At 36.1% G+C, this 21,608-nt stretch overlaps 1 protein-coding gene across 3 annotated transcripts in view; it reads right to left on the reverse strand.

The window, feature by feature from the left end:
- Positions 1-2,356: 2,356 nt before the first annotated feature.
- The window catches only part of EFNA5 (ephrin A5), a 569,875-nt gene continuing 550,623 nt past the window's right edge, over positions 2,357-21,608 (reverse strand). For 2 of the 3 annotated variants that reach the window (XM_073547671.1, XM_073547587.1), the window contains one exon: positions 2,357-6,171. In XM_073547671.1, the coding sequence (XP_073403772.1) occupies positions 6,050-6,171 (122 nt within the window). In that variant the 3' untranslated portion in view covers positions 2,357-6,049. Of the gene's footprint in view, positions 6,172-15,918; positions 15,976-21,608 lie in introns of all 3 variants that reach the window. The other variant, XM_073547528.1, reaches the window with a different exon arrangement.

Raw genomic sequence — 21,608 nt, forward strand, 5'->3', positions numbered from 1 at the left:
TGCGCAAAATTTTTTTAAATAAAGAAACAGCAAAAATATATTGAATGATATATTAAAGAGATGCTGAATTTTACATTGATGACTAGTGTCAGTGCTAATCAAGGATGAAGCATCATCTTACTAGCTTATCATAAGCCTTCATATTATCAGCTTGCTGTTTGGTGACTTTGTAGTATATCTACTTGAAACTAGTTGTAAGTCTTCCCATCTTCTCCTACATTCTCACATTATTCCTAATCACCCTCTCTGCTCGTTTCTACTCTGACCTATTGTCATTAAGCGCAACTTCCATTTCTCTTTCTTTTGCATTGTTTTCTTCTATAATAGGTGTCGAAAATAGATTATCATTTTTTTCATCATTCTCTCTCAACAACAGAATAGATTTATTAATAGTCTTTTTGGAGGCATTAATAGCATACATTTTGCAAAGTTTATAAAAATGGATCCCATAGCATTATAAATGTGACAAAAGACTTGTTATGATGAGCATGCCTCTCTTCCTTATGTGACCACTTAGCTTTCATACTGTATATGTACCAAATAATGTATATTTTTAATAAGTTAATGATTTATAAAAGTAGAAAACATGCCCATCCAAGATTCTAAAAATATTAATACGTCTTTTTTTCTCTAAATATAATGCAATCAGTTGCACTCCACTTATATCATCAAGGAAAATAAGCTCAAACTATGTCCTTACAAACCATTTAAAAAATGTTAAAAAAAAAAAAGTTCCATGCTCATTTCATTCTTTGGACTATTAGGTCACAGCTAGTGACACTGTCTGATGGGATATGTTTAGTCTGAAAAACTAACTGTAGTTTACGTAAACTAGTCAGCATTAGAGTTGAGCGACTTTGGTCAGATCGGGTTTCATGAAACAAAATTTGTTTCAGATGAAACTGATCCGACTAGGGCAAAAAAAGTCGGAGTTTCGTCCGAAACCTGACCCCAATGCAAGTCAATGGGGAATAAAAGTCGGCATTGAGCGGATCATCATCATCGGATGAAACTCCGACTTTTTTTGCCCTAGTCGGACCAGTTTCATCTGAAACAAATTTTGTTTCATGAAACCCGATCTGACCAAAGTCGCTCAACTCTAGTCAGCATCTATTGTTAGTAACAATATAATAGCCCTGTAATACAGATGACTGTGCTTACCCTGTCTCAATCTATACAGCAAAGCCGACAAGTGAACAGCAGAAAAAGAGAAAATAAATTGTGTACCAATTGGAATATTTAAGCAGAATTTGAAACATCAAATAAAATTAAAAATCAAAGCTGAAAATTTCAAAACAAGAACATAGCTTACACCCCTTTTGAATGTGTTGAGAAAGATAGCTTTTGGCCCAAAAAGCATCCAACAGTAATAGTTATTTTTATGGCTGTTTCTCTATGCATGCTATACATAGCAGCTGTTTTTATAGTGGCTGCACAATTCCACTACAGATTCACAGAAAACAATGGTGATAGTGAGCTGATTTACATCACGATTAGTAATTAATGATTCTAAAATTAACCATCAGTGAGATCAAATGCGATTATTAAGTGTTTGTTATGGATACTGAGGAAGCCAAGTCAATTTAGGGGGATTCTGGTTCCAGCATTAACTTCCTCAGGTGCTAAAAACAATATAAAATGTGTACATTTGCATTAGTTCACTAATCTGCTGTAAAATAGGACAGCACATTGCTTCAGTGGTTAGCACTGTTGCATTGCGGTGAAAGCAGTTTACATGTTTTTCCCATATTTGCAGTTTCCTTCCACACACCAAAGCCATACTGACTGGGAATTTACATTGTGAGCCTTAATGGAACAGTGATGATGATGTCTGTAAAGCGCTGTTTAAATTAATTGCGGTATACAAGCCAGTATATCATATAAATAAATCAGTATGGAAATTATAGGATTTACCTTTTCCCACCATGATCATGACTGTCATCTGTGATTGCAGATTTTCTTCGTGAACCAGGTTTGACTTACCTGGATCATCTATAAACTTCTTTATACTGTATGTTATTGGGTCTAATTTACTTTGGGCCTACTTCACCTAACTATAGACCTCGCTGTAATTGTTACTAGTCTGCCTTTCCGATGCCAGCAGTATAACAGGCCTGTCATCAGTCAACATATCCTCTACCATGTAATAATAATGAAATGGCTTTGCTGACATGTCCCTATCTATACAGCAAAGCCAGCAAATAAACAACAGAAAATGAGATTCAATTGTGTAAGCTCTAAATGCCAATTTTACGCTTGTAAAGTGTCAGCATGTTTCATTTGGAATGAGAAAAAAAATGTTTTTAAGAAAATGAATGCATAAATGTGCAAGTAAAAATAAACAGCTACAAGGTAATACTTTTTTTTATTTAAGTTTATTTGTACGGACACGTGTATATACAAATACAGCTTATGATTATTTTTTTTTTTTACATTTTCTTTTTAACTCATATAATGTAAGCATTTCAAAACAGCACTCAATGAATAGTAAGTCCAAAGCAGGGGAGTACAAGCACAGGACCACACTGAGCTGGACTTTCTTACCCAGATGCACAGACAATGAGTGGTTTCAATGAGATGTCAAGAGTAAGTATGGAAAGCGGATTTTGTAGCCTCATGGGTAACCTCAACATGCCAGCATCTATTAAACTGCACAGACAATGGCAGTGAGCGGATCATAGGGAGATTTGTCTTAGATCTGAGAAAGTTGGGGGTGAATGCCTGGGAAAAATTCTGTGATGCCAAAAAGTAGGGCAGATCTGCTCATTTACTGCTTGAAAGGAGGAAGATAGATAAGAGCAGAAGTAACAGAAAAGGGTAGAAATTAAAACAGGAAGCCACGCAGTTACATGACACGTTAAGAGAACCAAGTACAACTTTTAAGAGATACTGAAAACATTTAGTTTTACAATGATAAATGAACTATGAGGACTGCGGGCTCAGCTGGACAAAAAAAAAACGATTACATAAAACTTTAAATGATTAACCTATGTACTGAAGTATTACATTAAATGTCTTAAATATGTCTTTTATTTTTAATACTAGTATTTTTTTATTTGTTAAAGAATATGCCATGTAGCTGATGCATGGCTCAAGCATGGAGAAAAGTATGTCTTAATTAGAAGACCAGCCCAAAAAAAAAATTCTTAAAAAAAAAATCCATGTTTCCGTAAGCCAACATGCCAAAAATACACAGGGCTCTAACATTGGACCTATAAACATTTAGTATAAAACATTGATCGTTACATGTTGTGTTTCTCTGGGTCATGACTGAGTGAGCACTTGTGAGTGATCATGTTTACAAACAAACCTTTTATTCCATTTATTTTTTGTCCTTTTTTTCCATTTTTTAAGTGTCATCGGATGACAAGCATGATTTTTTTTTTACTTTTCTTGTGGTCTGAAAGTCTAATGTATTCACTTACAAAAGACATAAGAATTGAATTAATACTTTATTATCAAACACTATATACAACATAGGTTGCTAATAATACAGAATTTAAAGAATGTTCTTTTTTTTTCTTTAGGTTATATTTCCTTGCCATCCAAGAAGGTATAGTACAAAACAATATTCTAATCTAACATGAAATGTTATCTTGTGTATTAAAGGATACACAGTATCCACCAAACAGACTGATGCTTAATCCCCCTGCTTCAGGTTGGAAAGCCACTGGCGACCAGGAAATTGGGTTTAAAAGGTTACCCTACCTGGGCCATAATAGTTTATGAGGAAAAATAAAGAGAAAAAGACAAAGCGTGTGAGAAAAGAGGAAAGTCAAAGAGACTTCAAGTGCAATGAGCAGGTTCAATTTTGCCCCAATTTCCCAATCTCGAAACATTATGGATAATCTCTACTATACTTCCATTATTTTGAAGTTTCCTATCTGATTTCTTCTCAATGGATATAACATATTGACTCCGTTGTACTACAATATTGGTAATTTAGTTGGTCATATTTGTTTATCACTGTACCTTTGTGTTTAAGAGGGAGATACAATTTTTTTAAGGGAAAAAATAAAACTGCTACTTCAAGACAATAACAATAATAAAAAATAACTATAATAACCTTAATAACATTTATTAAAACTAAAAACAATGTTAAGGCTGTTAAATACAATAACACCCATCAACACGCAATCCTTAGAAGTAGCAGTTGTGTTACTTGAGTGTTATTAGAGGCCATTCTTCAAGAACCTAACATAAGATTTCTTATCGTTTCATTCCATAATGGCTGTGATCAATTACTGCTACATCGTCATTATAGAAACCAGACCCCGAACTATTGAAGGTAGTTTTTGTGCTAACACTGTAAAGTTGCGGCATGACAAACTACAACATATGAATCACATCGTTGTCAATGTAGCCTATGTGACAGTATAATATTTACTTCTTAGGTTATTGGTCTCTGTGCTTTACTGTACTTTATTGTATATACGACATAAAAAAATTGCATAATACTATTGTTCTAGATTAAAGCAACCCAGGCCAGCACATGGATTTTTTTTGAAGGCTCTTGTTACATCTCCCACTGTATTCATATCTCTAGGAATACATAATTTAGACAGTTAGAAAATGGCGCTGAATAACTATGACCATTTATGCATGTCTGTATTGTTCATAGAAATATATTAAAAGTTATGGTACTTGATAATTTTTTTTTTTACTTTTTATATTAAACATAATCACAGTTTGTTAAAGTCTTTATTACGTAAAGTACATTTGGTGACTATGAAGTGTCTGAGTCACGTCCTTTGCTATACATCAATAATAAACAAAAACTCAAGGCACCCTGAAAAGTTATTAAGCGTCCATATTTGATTCTTCCAATGTGACAATAGGTAGCTGTCCATGAACACAACCAAGATTGGATTTACTGCTGGAATCAAGTCTATCAACAATTTGGTGTTTATGCAAAAAACACATTGAGTTGTATCCTCAGCACAAAATATTTCTTAGCAATGCATATACAAGTTGGTTGAGCGTTTTCCCTTACAATCTATTGGGGCCAATTTAGATTATATCTAGATCAGATTTTTCATTATTTTGGGGATGTAATTCATCACTTGATTGAAAACTCCTAAAGGGTCAAATGAAACATACAACGACTTTCCAGCATCAGACTCTCTTTCGAAGCTGGTACTTGACAATACCTGTTAATCATAATTTCACATATTTCTTCCAAGAATTAAGAAAAGTCAATTCAAAACCAATATTAATGTCTGTATTATGAAACGCTTCCTTGCTGATGCACATGTTGTAGGACAGTGGACCAAGAAGATGCCTCCAAGACAGTTTAGCCTCGGGCAAGGTCATATTGTATTTAAAATGCATGAGTTGCAGAACAGCAAAATCAAAAAATGTAGCACCTTGGAGTTCAATTTATGGTTTCTGCCAATGTTTTAAATAGTACAATGCTCTGGACTCCGGATGATTTCAAATATATTAAGACAACAAAAAATAAAATTATCTAAAAAGACTCCCCCATACCCTTTGGTACTCCCGTAGTGCATGTAAAGAGTGCTTAGGAGAGGCAACGAATATTGTCTTCTCAGATAAACATGTCCTTGAAAATCTGGAATAAATCCTCTTGTGTTCTACTGCATATATTATCACACCATCTAACAGTTCTGTAAAGTGGTCAACAAAGGAGAAATTCCTTTTATATTTCACTTCCATTAAGCAAATATCCATATTATCTGGTTCATGCTGCCTACGTCGATCTGCACAGACAAGAACGTGTGCCAAATAGGTATTTTCATATGCCCAAATGCAAGGGAAACTTTAATTCACTAGTGTTCCTATTTATATTTGGCATTTTACCAGGATTTAACGTTCTGGAATAAAAGCAATTTCTAAATTATAATATGTGAAGTAAATATTCTCGCGGAATTCATGTTCGCTTGAAAGTGGGAAAATATAAATTGAATGCAACAAAAAAGGAAAAAAAAAACAAAAGAAAATTTGTTCCTTTCTTGGGTGAAGCAGTTAGGTGGATCTTTGATGTTCCAAGACCCTGTTTTTCTGCAGTTGGTCTGTGAAATATGCTGTGCTATAACGTCAAATGCATCGCCAGGAGAAACAGAAGGATCGTTAAAAGCCAATTTGGTATCCTTGGTGTTGGTGCTGAATTTTCGCCACGGGAAGGCTCCGCTGATTCATGAACTGTGTCATCTGTTCAAACACAAAACAGACATTTAGTTGCTTGACTGGAAAGTTCACATGACTCAAGTTTTGCATTTTAAGGATAATTGCTTCTTATTTTAAGAAAACATTTTTTTTCCATCCAAATATTGCTATAACAGTATTTATTTAGAAATCTTAAAATAATAAAGTCATTGCACAAAATGACATTTTATTATTAGAAAACTTTGATGTCTGCATGCAAAATTATTCAAGTAATTATTCACAAACATTATGTGCTATGTCAAAAACAGGTACAGACCCCCAATATGGTGAAACAGTCCAGCTAAAATTTACACAGAGGGAAACATGTCTGCAAATGACCTTGATCTCATGCAGTATAGGCTGCATAAAAAGCAATACCCAATTTCGTTTACCAAAATTGCCCACATGTATGGTGGCACAGACGCTTAGGCACCAAGCATGCCATTGTATGCCTCTATGCTGTACCATGTTGTAGAGATAATCTCTTCTAAAAAAAAAAATCAAAAGGGGACTATTTCCATAATACATCATCCCTTGAAACATGCCTTGATTTTTTTTTTCAAGCTTTAAATGAACTTGACAAGAAAATAAACCTCTACTTGTATTGCTACAGTTCCAACATTTTTCTCTTTATTTTGCCATCTCTTACAAAAAGAGATGGTCTAGACATGTGTTACCATTTTGAAGCTACTATTTAGAATGTTCTTCAATATATTAGCATATGCTCACCAATGTTCAGCCTACACTATCACATAGAAGGCACTGCACAAGATGCAGTACACCATTAATTTGGCTAACATATGTTTCTTTATAGTGTTATGTAGCTAGACAATATGTTGAGCATCAGTATATTTATATTGCTACTCTAAAAGAAAATCAGATTTTTTGTTCTTTTTCAATTTATGCTTCTAGCATATACAAAATATTTAAAGGGAACCTGGCATATTGAACATGATATTTTTCATTCCGAGGAGTAGAGAAGGAGTAGGGTTCGATTCAGCAAAGCCTTTTCACCATACTTCTGGCAAAAAAAGGTTCGAAAAGTTGCTTTTTTTATTTTCTGCACAGACCCGAGGTTGAGCAAAAATGTTTTTATACATTTGGCGTGTTCACGACATTCTCACCCCAGTTCTGACAAAGTGGACAGAGTTGGGGTGGAACAAGAGCTGGGCAACCCCGTTTGTCAAGTTCGCAACGAGTGGTGACATTTGCTATGCCACAAATCTTACTCCAGAAAAAACTGGATTAAGACTTGCGGTGAAGCGCATATAGTGGCGCATGTCATTTTGCAGCTTGCCTGCTTCATTAAGAGGCATGAGTCTCTTAATGAGTCAAGAGCATCTTCTCCAAAATGCTCACCACATCAAGACTGATTAGGGAATCGTCGGTCTTGAGGAGTCGCCCCCAGATAGTTTTGTTTAAAGTATAGTTTTCAATTTACGACTGACAGCTAGCTCTAAAACCGCCCAATGGACTCCTAAGTCCACAATGAGAAGGAAATTACAATAAAATTACAATCTATACTTAATAATTTCCAATAAAACTGAATTTTAATTTTGCTTAGCTTCTGCTTTTTTTTTTTTACATGCTGGCTTCAGATCAAAAGCCATGTTTAATAATGCAGGTTCCCTTTGATGCAGAAAGAAAAGTTTTAATTACCCGTAGTTGTCTTTAATATCTATCAATGGAGCCCAGACTATAGCCTATCACAAGACAAGGCATATAAAGGGAGGAAGCGTGATAAAATTAAGGTGGGTCTACATAACAAATTGGTAATAGATCGTTCTGCGTGATTAGACTGTCATTGTTTCGGCACCACACAGAATATGTGCTGCTAAAAATAATGACTTGTAGTTGAGCTTAAAAATAATTTCACTCGAAGAACGAGCATTTTTGCATATTCAGCAGGTGATTGCCGGCCTTTTTCACCTGACCATTACAGGAAACCGAGCTTTCCTAAGAACGCTCATTCATGATAATCTGCCATTGTAATAGCAGCTTTAGGCCTCATTCATATGTCCGTGTTTAAACATGTGCATAATCAAAATGTTACCAGTGTCACCAATGTATGGTCCGTGTATCTGTTTTCACTACCAATGTCATCAGTTTTTTCACAGATGGATAAATAAATGCTGTCAATGACAAAGCTTCTCCTATACTTTGCAGTGTAAAATACGGACAGCACATGGATAGCACACGGACGCTATATGAGTGCAGTAAGTGTTTTTTCACAGACCTAAAGACTTGAATTGACACTTTTCATCAGTGATATCGGAGATAAACGGACAAGTCAGTGTGAGTTTTCCACAGACACACGACACGGTCAGTGAAAAATCACAGAGATAAGAATAAATATAAAAAGTAATGGAAAGAAAAGGTAATAACTACAATTACAAGGAATTGTATCAGGGAATTGCTTTTTATGCAGATCCATAATGTATCTTTAAAGTGACCTCGCAAAAAAACCTGACACTGAAAACTTTATCAACAATGACACTGCGAGATAAGTGATTATTCTTCCATCTAATTTTTTTCTGAGACATACAGCATGCTGTACATATTGGGAGCAAAAAGTATTCAATCTCAAATGGTAGTACTATGCTGGTAGTAAATAACTGCCCATCATCATGGTACTAAAAATAAGTTACAAGATAAACAACTTAATCAGGGGAACATCAATAAGTGCATTTTGCATAAATTTTGAGTAACATTTTGGTGTGAATACGAAAAGTCTGAGTGGTTTCGTTAGAGGTTTCAGAGGTATCTGTTTCTCCCTGGCCTTATGCCTGAAAGGCCAATGTCACATAAAAGTCCCACCATAGGCAGAGAGTTCAATTGTATATTTTATATGGGGCCCAGAAGTTACATATAGGGTTCTTTTCACCTTTGTATTGTGGCATCTGTTAACAATGGAAGCCAAAGTGCTTTGCCAGATCCATCACACAATGGACATCATCAGTATCTAATGGACCTCATCGACTCATAATGTTGTCCATTGTGTGCTGCCTTGTTTTAGTAAAAGAGATGGAGCTCTCTGAGGAACATCGGAACAGAACATTAATTCTCTGAAACTATGATAGGGTTCTAAAAACTGTGATTCGAGATTTGTGGGAGGTAATGGAATGATCTATCCCAATGATTATGTGCTAGAAAGATGCACATAGTGATTGCCAACAGTCACAGTGGGAAGAGGAGAGGATAGCAAAAGAAACACTGTTTTAATAAATCTCCCACATAGTTCTCTTTCATTTTCCATCCAGCAGAAACCCTTTTATTTTCCTTTAACATGTATAGATTTTTAAAAAGATTATTCATTTATTAAACATGCGCCCCTGATAAATCAGATTATCTGGTAAGCTTATTGATGAATCGCTCTCAAGATAACATTGTTTTTATGAGATCATCATTGCATAGGACAAGTGCACAATGCTAAATAACATTAGAGAGCAAATTCTTCCACCATGCTTCAGTTATTCACACAAGCTGCTCAGACTATTGTAGTTTCCAGGCACAGACAGCTGGAGGATTGATAAAGGCAAGACTTGTAATGATTTTCAAAATTTTGAATGCTGACTGTGATTGGACGATCCATTCTACATAGCGGCTCACCCAATCACCAATAGATAATCAATGTAAAGCCGGCCATATATGTAATAATGCTGCCTGCTGTTGGTCAATAGTAATAATATATTTACAAATTGTTTATGAATTCTGAATCCTAAAAATTCATACATCTCTCGTACATATTAAAGTCAGACAAACAAACCAAATTCGCTAGACCAGGCTAACCATCTTATGTGTATGAGGTTTCCCCCAGAGGAGCGTTGAGCATGTTGAATTTAATGCCCAATCTTCTTATTCCTCAACTCTTGCTATTGAAAATATGTGAATGTTCATATGAATGGGGGTAGTCAGGTGATAACTCAAAGGTGTACAGGCACTTTTTAAGGAGCATTCCCACTCATAAAGTAAAAATGGACATAAATTAATTTACCAGTAACTTGGGCAATATCCAGAGTTTGATACACTGCTCACTACTCATAGATACCAAAACTTAGTCACCATATGATAAGTACTATGACTTATTTTAAAATGTTAAGGAAGATTACAAGCTAAGATATTTACCATCTTGAAAACCCATGAACAATTAGAAGCTATTTTGAAACATGAGTGGTAACTGTTTTGACATGAAAAATCAAAAGCAAATTTACAGTTTTACTATAAGGCTGTGCACACGATGGGGCCAATTCAATGGGGGCAAATCTTTTTGATGAGGGGCCTCTTAATGAATCAGGTGATGGGCGTAATAGCATTCACTGTTATGTGCGCCTTGTCACAAATATTTCAGCAAATGAAGGAGTAAGATTTATAGCGTAGCAAACGCTGTCACTCATCATGAATTTTACAAGTGGGGTTCACCACTCCCCACTCCTTTTCCAGAAAGGCTTGAACACACCAAAATTTGCTTTTTTATTCACAACCTCACATTTTCCCCTAAAATGGGACTTATCAAAGCTTTTTTCACCAGAAATCTGATGGTAAAGCTTTGAAGAATCTCCTTCAATGTCTTTTTCAGGCGGTTTCTGCCCAGAATGCACCTGAAAAAGTAAAGCATCCCATAAAATAAAACATAACATTACTTTGTACATATTTAGTCCAATGTCACTTCTTTTCACCGCTTCAGGGATTCCAAACATGTGACATTTAATGAATAACATACTCATTCTTCTGAGCTGCTGCAAGAACGATGGAAGTACTTCTGGTGAAGATATCTCTGGAAAATTTGCTGTTTTGCCTGAGAAAATGTTTACACGGTGCATCCACTTGAAAATGCTCATCAAAAACCACCTCAAACACATTTTCCAAAACATAGTCATTTGAAGAATGGGGATTTGGAAACCCTGAAGTGTTAAAATAAGTGACACCGGAATGCACCTGAAAAAAGTGTCACAAAAGCACTCCATAAAATGAGCATCATGCACAACAATGTCAAAACTGCATTGATGAGAACTTGTTTCTTCTGACGCTATGGAGTAAAAGTCGCTGGTGGTGGAGCAGCTGGAAGAACAGCAGCAATACCTTCGGCAAAGCGGCCTCAGAAAAATGACTGATTCTACTGGGAAAACTAAGTGGAAATGCTAGCGTCTAGAAGATGCCTTGTGCACACAGTCACTGAGCAGAGACTTAAAATTTTTGAAGCGCTTTGGGATTTGGTGAGTTTATGCACAGTTTCCTTTTAGTAATTTGTAATACAAATACTCCCAAAAATCTCTGTGAGCACATAGCCAAAATCCTCCTTAATAATTTGGAATTTGCTTTCAGTAGTTTCTGCTCTAAAAACGAACAAAAAGACTACTTGTGCAGATAGCCGTATTCATTTTTATGGGAAATCCATGTTGTTGTTTATATGAGGAATCTTTTGAGCTTTTTTTTTCCTGAACAAGTTTTGAAAAAAAATGTCTATTTTTTGAAGCGGATCCTGATCGAATTTAGTCTAAACTAGGCACTACCAAATTAAAAGACTGCCAAAAAAAAGGCTTTAGGGAAACTAAAAATTCTTCAAAACTGCTACAGGAAATGAAATATTATTCCAAAATCCCCTGAAGGGTATATGCATACGGCAACATTTAGACACCGACCCAGGCAAATCCACGTTTTCCTAAGTTTTCCATTCTAAGGCAACTTCACCGACATGTTTGCAATTGTTCCTGTGGAGGCTTTCACTTTATACTGTTAAAGGGGTTGTCCTCTATTAGGACAACCCCTTCTTTTACTAAATGTTCGGCCTCGATAGCTTAGTAAAGCCTATACTCACATCATGTGCCAGTGCCGTTCCAGTGGTGTCAGCATTCGAGGTCACGGGGCTGTGATGTGGTGGAATGACACGTGATGTCTGGCGCCCAATCAGCTCTGGCATCACTGGCTTTGCTTTCATAAAAACTGAACATGAAGAGGAAGACAGGGCTACAGCTGATTCCAGAGTCCTCTTCATGTTCAGTTTGTCTGAAGATGGAAACAGTGATGACAGCACTTATTCGGAGCAGAGCGTCACGTATCATTCCACCACATTAGAGCCCCATTACCACGAGGGCTGACAAAATTGGAACAGAGCCAGCATGGGAGGTGAGAATAGGCTTTATTATGTTATCGAGGCATAACATTTAGTTTAAGAAGGGGTTATCCTAGTAATGAACAACCCACTTAAGTATAAAGCGTCAGGAGCTTTCAGCAGAATCTGATCAAAGAATGAGCATGTCACTTATTTTAACTGCTTCAGGGTTTCCAAACCCTAACGTGGTTAAAAGAAGTGATGTAACATGCACAGCAATGTCGTTTTGACATTGTTATGCACTATGTTTATTCTATGGGAGGCTTTTTCAGGTGGATTCTGGCAGAAAAAGACACTGTGTACACGTACTCTAAGGGTGTGCTCACACTGAGTTTTTTTGCAGAATTTTTGGAGCAGAAACCCTTCAAAAATCCCATGAAGTTTAAAAAACTTAGGTTTTGATTGAAGAATTTCTGCTTCGAAATTTTTTTTCAAAAAACTCAGTGTAAACACACTCTATGGCTATGTTCATAGCAGAGATCAAAAGAGTTAAACAATGATGAGTTGTTCAAGCCAAAACAACTTCTGTAAACTTCTGTTGTCGATAGTTTGAGGAAAAGTTTTTATTTTTCTGTGTTTTATAAAGCGGTTTTTAAGTGATTTTGAAAAATCTTGGAATCTTTTTTTTCTTCAATTAATCTTTGCAGCTTTTTTGTTAGGAAGTCTGTGTTTAGAGAAATGTTCCTCAAGGTTTACTTCAAAGCAGTGACATGCAATTTCTTTTTTTCTTCCAGGTGTTTTTTCAAAAGCTCAAAAAATTCTCTAATGGTATGTGCACACAAAAAGTGCCCCATAAAATGGAAAAAGAATCAAAACAAAATTACTGTGCACATGTTTTGTCTTATGTTACTTCTTTGAATCCCTTCACGGTTCGGAAATACGCGGTTAAAAAAAGTGACAGGGTCCTTCTTGTGGTGGCTTCTGCTGTTAAACTGCCTGCATTCTATACAGGGAATATACATCAAAAGACCCAGGTGGCATTTTTCTGAAATGGCTGCTCCTGGAAAAACTCAGCGGCTGCACCAACATCTAGTAATGCCTTGTGTCCATACCCAAAGGCTATGTGCATATGAACTACTCAAAAAAGAGGTTTGGCTCTGTTTCTGCTTTGAAAATCAGCAAAAATGCTCTATGTGCAGATACTCTAGGAATCTTTTTGCTGCATTTTGGGAGAAAGAAATGAGCAAAAACTGAACTTTTTTTCTTTAGAATTTTTATCATTTGGAGGAGAGTTTGGAAAGTTTCTATTCACTTTCTGCTCCAAAATATTCTCAAAAAATTCTGTTTGTGCATACCCACTTTTCGCTCAATGTGAGTCCTAAAAACTCTTTGAAAAACTGTGAGCACATAGCCTTAGGGTAATTGCACACAGCATCTTTTAGATGTCAACGGTCCCACCGAGATTTTCTTAGGCGAAGTTGTTTCAGGCAAAAGTTATCAGTCCTTTTTCTGAAGTAGCTATGCTGGCGGTTTTCCCATAAATGTTGTTGCCTCTCCACCCCAAACATCTGTTTTCTTTATTTTAAACTGTAACTAGCAAGTGACTTTTAGTGATGAGCGAGTATACTCATTGCTCGGGTTTTCCCGAGCGTGCTCGGGTGTCCTCCGAGTATTTTGGCGTGGTCGGAGATTTAGTTTTCGTCTTCACAGCTGCATGATTTGTGGCTGCTGGACAGGCTGAATACATGTGAGGAATGTCTGTTTGTTAGGGAATTCCCACATGTATTCAGGTTGTCCAGCAGCCATAAATCATGCAGCTACTTCGACAAAAACTAAATCTCCGAGCACGCCAAAATGCTCAGAGGACACCGAAGCATGCTCGGGAAAACCCGAGCAACAAGTATACTCGCTCATCACTAGTGATTTTCTAGTGGAAGCTGCCCGAAGAATGAACACACTAATACTTTCAACGGCTTCACAGTTTCTGAATCCCGAAATAGTTAAAAGAAGTAACAAAACAGAGAACACGGATGCAGCAATGTCATTTGCTGTATATTATGTTAATTTTTTGAGATGGTTTTGAAATGAAGGTTTCCAAGTGCACAGCAATGTGGATATAAAAAAAAAAATAACTGAAAAAGTTTTCAAAGAGTTTTTGGAGCAGTTTTTGAGGAGGATTTTGGTGAGGATCTGCTCCAAATACACCTTCAAAAAACTCTGTGTGAACACAGTCTTAGTAGCTGGGAAGCTCTTTCATAGGTGACAACCAAGATGTGTGCAATTGCTGCTTTTCCAATAATAGTTTATACAGTAAATTAGAAAAATATTAATATTTAGGTTAGTAAAACAAATATAGTTACCAAATCTTGTTTATAATCTTGTCATCAAATGAATCTATAGTCTGATTCACTAATAGTTTGCCATTTCTTGCTATGTGTTAGGCAGAAAAGCTATTTTGTCTAAGATTAAAAAAATGAGCTATCATCGGAAAAGTTGATAAAATTACTTAAAAAAAGATAATAAAACAAGACTCACTGGTTCAATTCTTTGCAGATTCAGTGCCAATGCTTTGTTGGTGTCTACCATATATGCATGTGACCTCTGCAGCTAATCAATAGCATCATTGTTGATACTAGCATATACGGCCAGTGATTGACTGCAAAATGTCATTGCTCCAGGAAAGATAACTGTCTGATGGGAACAAGGAGGATCTTTTGATTTTATATCATCAATATGCCTACTGGAAAACTATTTTTAAAAATCTCACACAACCTCTTTAAGAGTTTTTTTAAGTTCTTGTTCCTACTATTGCTACTACTACTATTGAAACTATAATGTTTAAGCAACAAAGATTTAAGATTTTCCCCCACAAGACAATGCACAAATAGTGATTGGAAACATTGTCCTGTATGAATAACTTCTAGGTAATACGTCTTTACATCTATGGTTGACTACTACAACACTACTTTTAGATGTTCCAATAATCGGGGAACTAATGTGGATAGGAACTCTCATTCTCATCCACCAGGAAGCACCTGACAAACAAGTAATTGCAAAATGCTTGTTTGTCAAATGTGATTTTTTTTAGCCGACTTTTAGTCAATGATTGATTCGCAGCAGCTCATGACGTGCTGTCAAGAAAAATTACATTCTATGTGCAGAGAACGATTGTGTTAGTGGTCACTCTGTGAGAACAGAAGTGCTAAACAATCAATAATTAGCTTGCATGTAGCCGACTGGTGGTCCTCCAACAGCGTTAGTCGACATTTGTGAATCCATCATTAGTCTTGGCCATTTTTAGATTTCTCCAGTTTTTGTTGCTGTTTTCTCTCTTTATATCAGACATTACTACATGGGAATCGTGGTTTTACGATGAAACATAGTGGTATAACATTATTTCAAAATTTGGTTCATTCTCAAACACAAGTTTCAATATAAATGGCTTGCCTTGGGTGGAAGATAATATTTTTGGAATTTTTATATTTTGATATATTATGTGAATAATTTAAATGGGTTTTTTTGCCGATGTTATAGATTCTCTTCCCGACATATCTTAATAATTCATTAATTTGGAAAATTTTATTAAAACACATGTTACAGAAAGACAGGCAAGGATGGTGGAAGAAGCAGCCAAACACAGAGCTTCATGGTAAACCCCTTCCCCAGTTCTAGCCCCACAAAATGCAAAGATTCATCTCACTGACTGAGTTCTGTGCTTGTCAGATTGGCAGGGTAACTTGGTGCTTCACTGATATCGAAGCCTGCAGGGAAAAGAGAGGAGTACCACTTGGGAAGGATATATGCTGCGGTTGTAGTACTTTAGATTGTGAGCTATTGAGTGTTTAAAGCAAACTGTGTAAACACAGAGCAAAGTGATGGATACTAGTGGAAGCTTTAGGTGTGTTGTGGAGGTGGACAGATAGGAAATTAATGCATATTCCACCATTAAGTGTTGTAATGTGCTTGTTAAGTTTTCCAAATCATACAACTTTATGTTGTTTTTTATGGACTGTTTAGATAATACACAAACAATTATGGTGTCTTCGATGTATCATTTATGCTACTATGTGATCAGTGCCTAATATTAAAATTGCAAATGTTAAATGTCTGTGCACAATAGTTTATCTCTAAGTCACATTGAACATCAATGCAGACATTTTGTGAATTTTTTAAACAACATAACACTTTGCACAGTGGATATAACCAGGTAAATCATAAAATCAAATAATTTGTCTAAGTAAAATTGTGGGAAAATGAAGTCATTTTATAACACATGAAGTCAAATTTTATGAAATTGCATTTTGTGGGTGGTAATGTGGGTACATTGATACAATTGCATGAAATGCCAACCAAATGCCCAAACACAACATTGTGATGTGATAAAGACAATGAAATAAGGGACAATGACTTCAAAGTAACTTATGGCAAATTTGCTCAGCTAACCTATCAACTACAATAATTACAATTATTTTTTACCAGTAATGTAAAGGAAGCTATAGACCAGGGTCAAGTGATATCAGTTACAACTAAAGATCGGATCTGCTAGAAACTCAAACTCTCCAAATCTACGCAGATTTTACAGGGGAACTAGATTTGCATAAGAAATGTAGGATGTAAAAAAATGAATACTTTTACATGTAAAAAAATGAATACTTCCTCACTGCTCACATGCACAGCTTCCCCCGCAGTCCACCGTTCGGTCACCCATGCCTCTTCTTCTCCCATTCCTCTGTCGTGTACAGCCTCTGTCGAGTACATCCTCTTTGGCCTCTTGGCTCAAGGTTCTGGCTTGACTAGGTCTCAGACGTCATTGCTGTTACTTGGGCAACAGACATCATAATTTTGTGAAATAATGATGTATGTCGTCATGGCAAGGTAAACAGTGACATCAGAGGTCTAGGTACGTCAGGATCCAGGGCCTGGAGTGAGGAGGCCTAAGAGGTAGGGGAAAAGAAGGGGCATGCAGGACTGGATAGTGGACTGCGGGGTGGTGGAACAGGTGAGCAGTCAGATCATCATTTTTTTTTTTAAATAATACACCAACAAAGCTAATCCTCTAAATCTGAAGCTATAGCTTCAAGGACACTACAGGAGTGTTAATCAAGCAACCAAGATGTGAACACTTAATCTAAAGAGTAAATTAACTACATAGAAATAATGTCACCGTAAAAGGATGTTAATCAATAGTACAAAATTTATTAGAAAAATTCTTACAGTATATTTAATAATAGATCATTACAATAATTTTGAGAGCTGATACATAATATGAGACAACATAACAGAAACAACTGGGACTACAAAATAGGAGCATGAACCTACTGGGGTTCAATAGAAAGACAGTGCAATGTGACTGGTTTGCTAATACACAATTCCATATAATAAAACAACCAGATCAAATCCCCCAGACACCAATGCTATCCCAAAAATTTTTTTATGATGTCAGAAAAATAGAGCATATCAGATGGATGGTCAGGTTAAATGGTAATATGGTTACCACAAAAATTTTATGTGAAACAAATAGCCTGCTCTCATTTAATAAGTGGTAACCTATGCTATAATGCAAAAAAAAGGACGAAGCTGCTTTTGGCGAAATGTACGTTGAGGCTGCTGAGTGGGACTCCAGTAGGGGCACCTACATTCACCTGCTAACACCATGACTTCAGGCATACCTTTTCCCCTTTTCTAAAAGGGTTTTTTGCATTATAGCATAGGTTACCACTTATTAAATGAGAGCAGACTAATTGTTTCACATAAAAATTTTGTGGTAACCATATTACCATTTAACCTGACCATCCATCTGATATGCTGTATTTTTCTGGCATCATAAAAAATTTTTGGGATAGCATTGGTGTCTGGGGGGTGTGATCTGGTTGTTTTATTACATGGAATTGTGTATTAGCAAACCAGTCACATTGCACTGTCTTTCTATTGAACCCCAGTAGGTTCATGCTCCTATTTTGTAGTCCCAGTCGTTTCTGCTATCTTGTCTCATATTATGTATCAGCTCTCACAATTATTGTAATGCTCTATTATTAAATATACTGTAAGTATTTTTCTTATAAATTTTGTACTATTGATTAACATCCTTTTATGGTGACCTTATTTCTATGTAGTTAATTTACTCTTTAGATTAAGTGTTCACATCTTGGTTGCTCCATTTTTTTTTAAAAGTCTGCAAAAATTAAATTTCAATCATTTATAATCGCTCATCTCTAGTTAGAACAATGTTATTATAATCCTTCTTATCTCAACTCTTATTTTTATTTCTAAATAAAATTTTCATTGTTTGATAGAGAGTCTCAATTCATTGTAATAGAATAGCCAATCATAAAATCATAAAAGTTGTATTCTTAAATGTTACATTTAGGCAATGATTTCCCACTGGACAACCTCCTCCTCCCACTCAGTGTGGTTACTTCTATAGTTATATATATTGTATGTAGTGGTGACTAAAACTTTTCAAATTCTAATTAGTCATCCGAACAAAATTTTTACCAAGACAGTTGATTTGCTGCAAATCTAAAGTTCTCCTAAGCCTTTAATTGTCCCGACAAGATGTGTATGTGTGAGTGACATACAGCAGAACGATAATCACACTAATCAAGCAAGCACCAGCCAACAATATGTCCTTCTCTTTCCCCACTTTACAGACACAGATACTCTCCTATCTCTCACTCCCCACCAATTAAATCTGTATTATTTTATTTTCCCCATAAATTCTTTTTCTTCAATGCTTTGCTGTCACACACTATCTGGACAGTTCTCCATGTGTTTTTTGTCTTACTTTCCCTATCTAAAGTATGGACTGTGACATCCTGCTTACAACCTGAAGTAAAACTTGTTCCACTATACTGTTGTATCCTCACCCAGCCCTTGTAAACTATGAGCCCTCGCAGGCAGGGTCCTCTCTCCTCCTGTACCAGTCATGACTTGCATTGTTTAAGATTATTGTACTTGTCTTTTATTATGTATACCCCTTTTCATATGTAAAGCGCCATGGAATAAATGGCGCTTAATAATAAATAATAATTATAATGATCCTGTCACAATCCAGAATCACAACATATTGGCTGCTACATTTCCTGCTTCTGCTTTTATACAGGCTATATTTCTTTCTGTTCGGCTGTACAATACCATTTGATGTGACAGTGGCAAGGAATTATACTGGCAGTTGTGATCCTTCTCTGGTTGATGCAAGGTGTAAAATGTGACTTTCATTTTAGGTGATTCGCACCAAGTGAATCACAAAATGTTCGAATTCACAGGCTTCAGCAAATTCAAAAAATTTGACACTAGTTCAATTAGTACAAAATCGATTTTCACTTCTCTAGTTGTAAGGTTTTTTATATTGTATATAAAACACTGAAAGTACTGCAGCAAATCATATGATCTACAGTCATGTTCACAACGATATGAAATTAAGTTGCTAGTTATAGCTTTGTTTTCATCATTTCTGTCTTTTCACATCTAACATCAAAGTATTATTCTGACATGATCTCTCACTATATGCAAATGTCTAAAGTTTTCCTGAGTTACTTATTTACTTTTACTTCTCTAGCCAGAACTTTGGAAGAAAATTTTTAAAAATCACATTACTTGTGTATGTTATAAGAAAGTAGCTAAAATCAGAAAAAAATGTTCAATTTGATTCCAAAAAACTCAATTTATATCAGATTATGTAAAATAAAAATATAGTTTTTGCATTTATAGTATGCCTGTATGTGTACACAGCACATAACATGTGCTATGCATGTGGAATATCAAATAGGGTGTAAAATGATAGAATTAATTAAACTAGTGGAAGCCTATGGTTTGACCTTATTTGAGTTGCATATTTTGGTATACTTTACTATAAATTTATATATTTTACATGATATGCGCATATAGTTTTACTTAGGCCGGTTTCACATTTGCGTTTCAGGGCGCAGCGACGGCCTGCGCACGTCCGCCACTAAGCCCCGCCTCCTCCGGTAGCGCTGCCTACCGGCACATGACGTTGCATGCGTCCCCTATCTTTATCACTGAGGACGCAAGCCGTGCGCAGTATGCGTTTGGCGGTGCATGCGTCCTTTTGACGGTGTGCCGAACGCAACCAAATTGCAACAGGTTGCGTTTGGCGCTGGTCGGCGCACCGTCAAAAGGACGCAGGCACCGCCAAAACGCATACTGCGCATGGCCTGTGTCCTCAGTGATAAAGATAGGGGACGCATGACGCATGAAGCATCATGCGCCGGTAGGCGGAGCTACCGGAGGAGGCGCGACTGGGGGCGGGGCTTAGCGGAGGCCGTGCGCAGGCCGTCGCTGCGCCCTGAAATGCAAATGTGAAACCGGCCTTAAACAGATAAACAATCTGTTCTTTACTAATTTCTGCACTGTTTTCATTAGTGCATAAAAAATTTGCTATGATTTAATTAGATTAACTAACTCAGGACTTTTCAAACTTTTCGTTTTGACGTTTCACTTGGCCAAGGTGATACGTGAGCGGTGCTTGAAGGTTTGTAAACCCTTCACAATTTCCGTATTTGTGTTTAAATTTTACCTAAAACTAGAACAGTTTCACAAAAGTTCTAAAAGATGATAAAGAGAACCAAATAAAATTAAAAGGTGTAAAAAATATTAGACTGTCAATTTTTTAAAATGAGGAAAATTCCCCAATATCACAAGTAAGTGAGTTTCCAAAAAGATTAGTCGATATTTACTGGTGAAATTAGAGAGTGGTATTTTATATCAACAGGATGGCAATCAGGTATGAGTTCATGGCCTGTTTTATTTAAAGAACAGGGATTTATCACAGGTTAATCTTCACAAAACATTTGTGGAAGTGAGTTAAGAGACAAAAAAAAATTTTGAGGGCCTCAGAAAAAAGCATAATAACCTCATACCTTCTGTAAAACACAGCGATGGTGGTATCATGCTTTTTTTGTTGCAGTATCTGGGCTAAGACAGCATGCCATCATTGATGGAACAATGAATTCTCTATTTTTTTAGCAAATTCTAAAGGAAAATGTCCATGAACTAAATCTCAAGAGAGCATTGGACATGCAGCAAAGCAACAAACGAAAGCAAATAAGTTGTTCTAAAAAATGGTAAAAGAATAATGAAGTTAAAGTTTTGGAATGGTCAAGTCAAAGTCTTGACCTTAACCCTACAGAAAAAATGTGGAAAGGAGCAGTTAATGGGAAAAAACCTACCATAATAGGGTCAAAGCTGTTTTGTAGAGAGGAATGAGCTGAAACTCCTCCTAATCCATGTGCTGAACTAATCAAGAAAGACCAAAAATGTTTAGATGCAGATATTGCTGCACAAGAGGGTAAGGCCTAATACTGAAAGCAAACGTTCACTAATTTTGCCACTTGTATACATGTGATATTCGATCATTTTTCAATAAATTGCA

This window comes from Dendrobates tinctorius, unplaced genomic scaffold (genome assembly GCF_039654945.1).
Source record: "Dendrobates tinctorius isolate UK_male_01 unplaced genomic scaffold, ASM3965494v1 ptg000003l, whole genome shotgun sequence".
NCBI classification, from domain to species: Eukaryota; Metazoa; Chordata; class Amphibia; order Anura; family Dendrobatidae; genus Dendrobates; species Dendrobates tinctorius.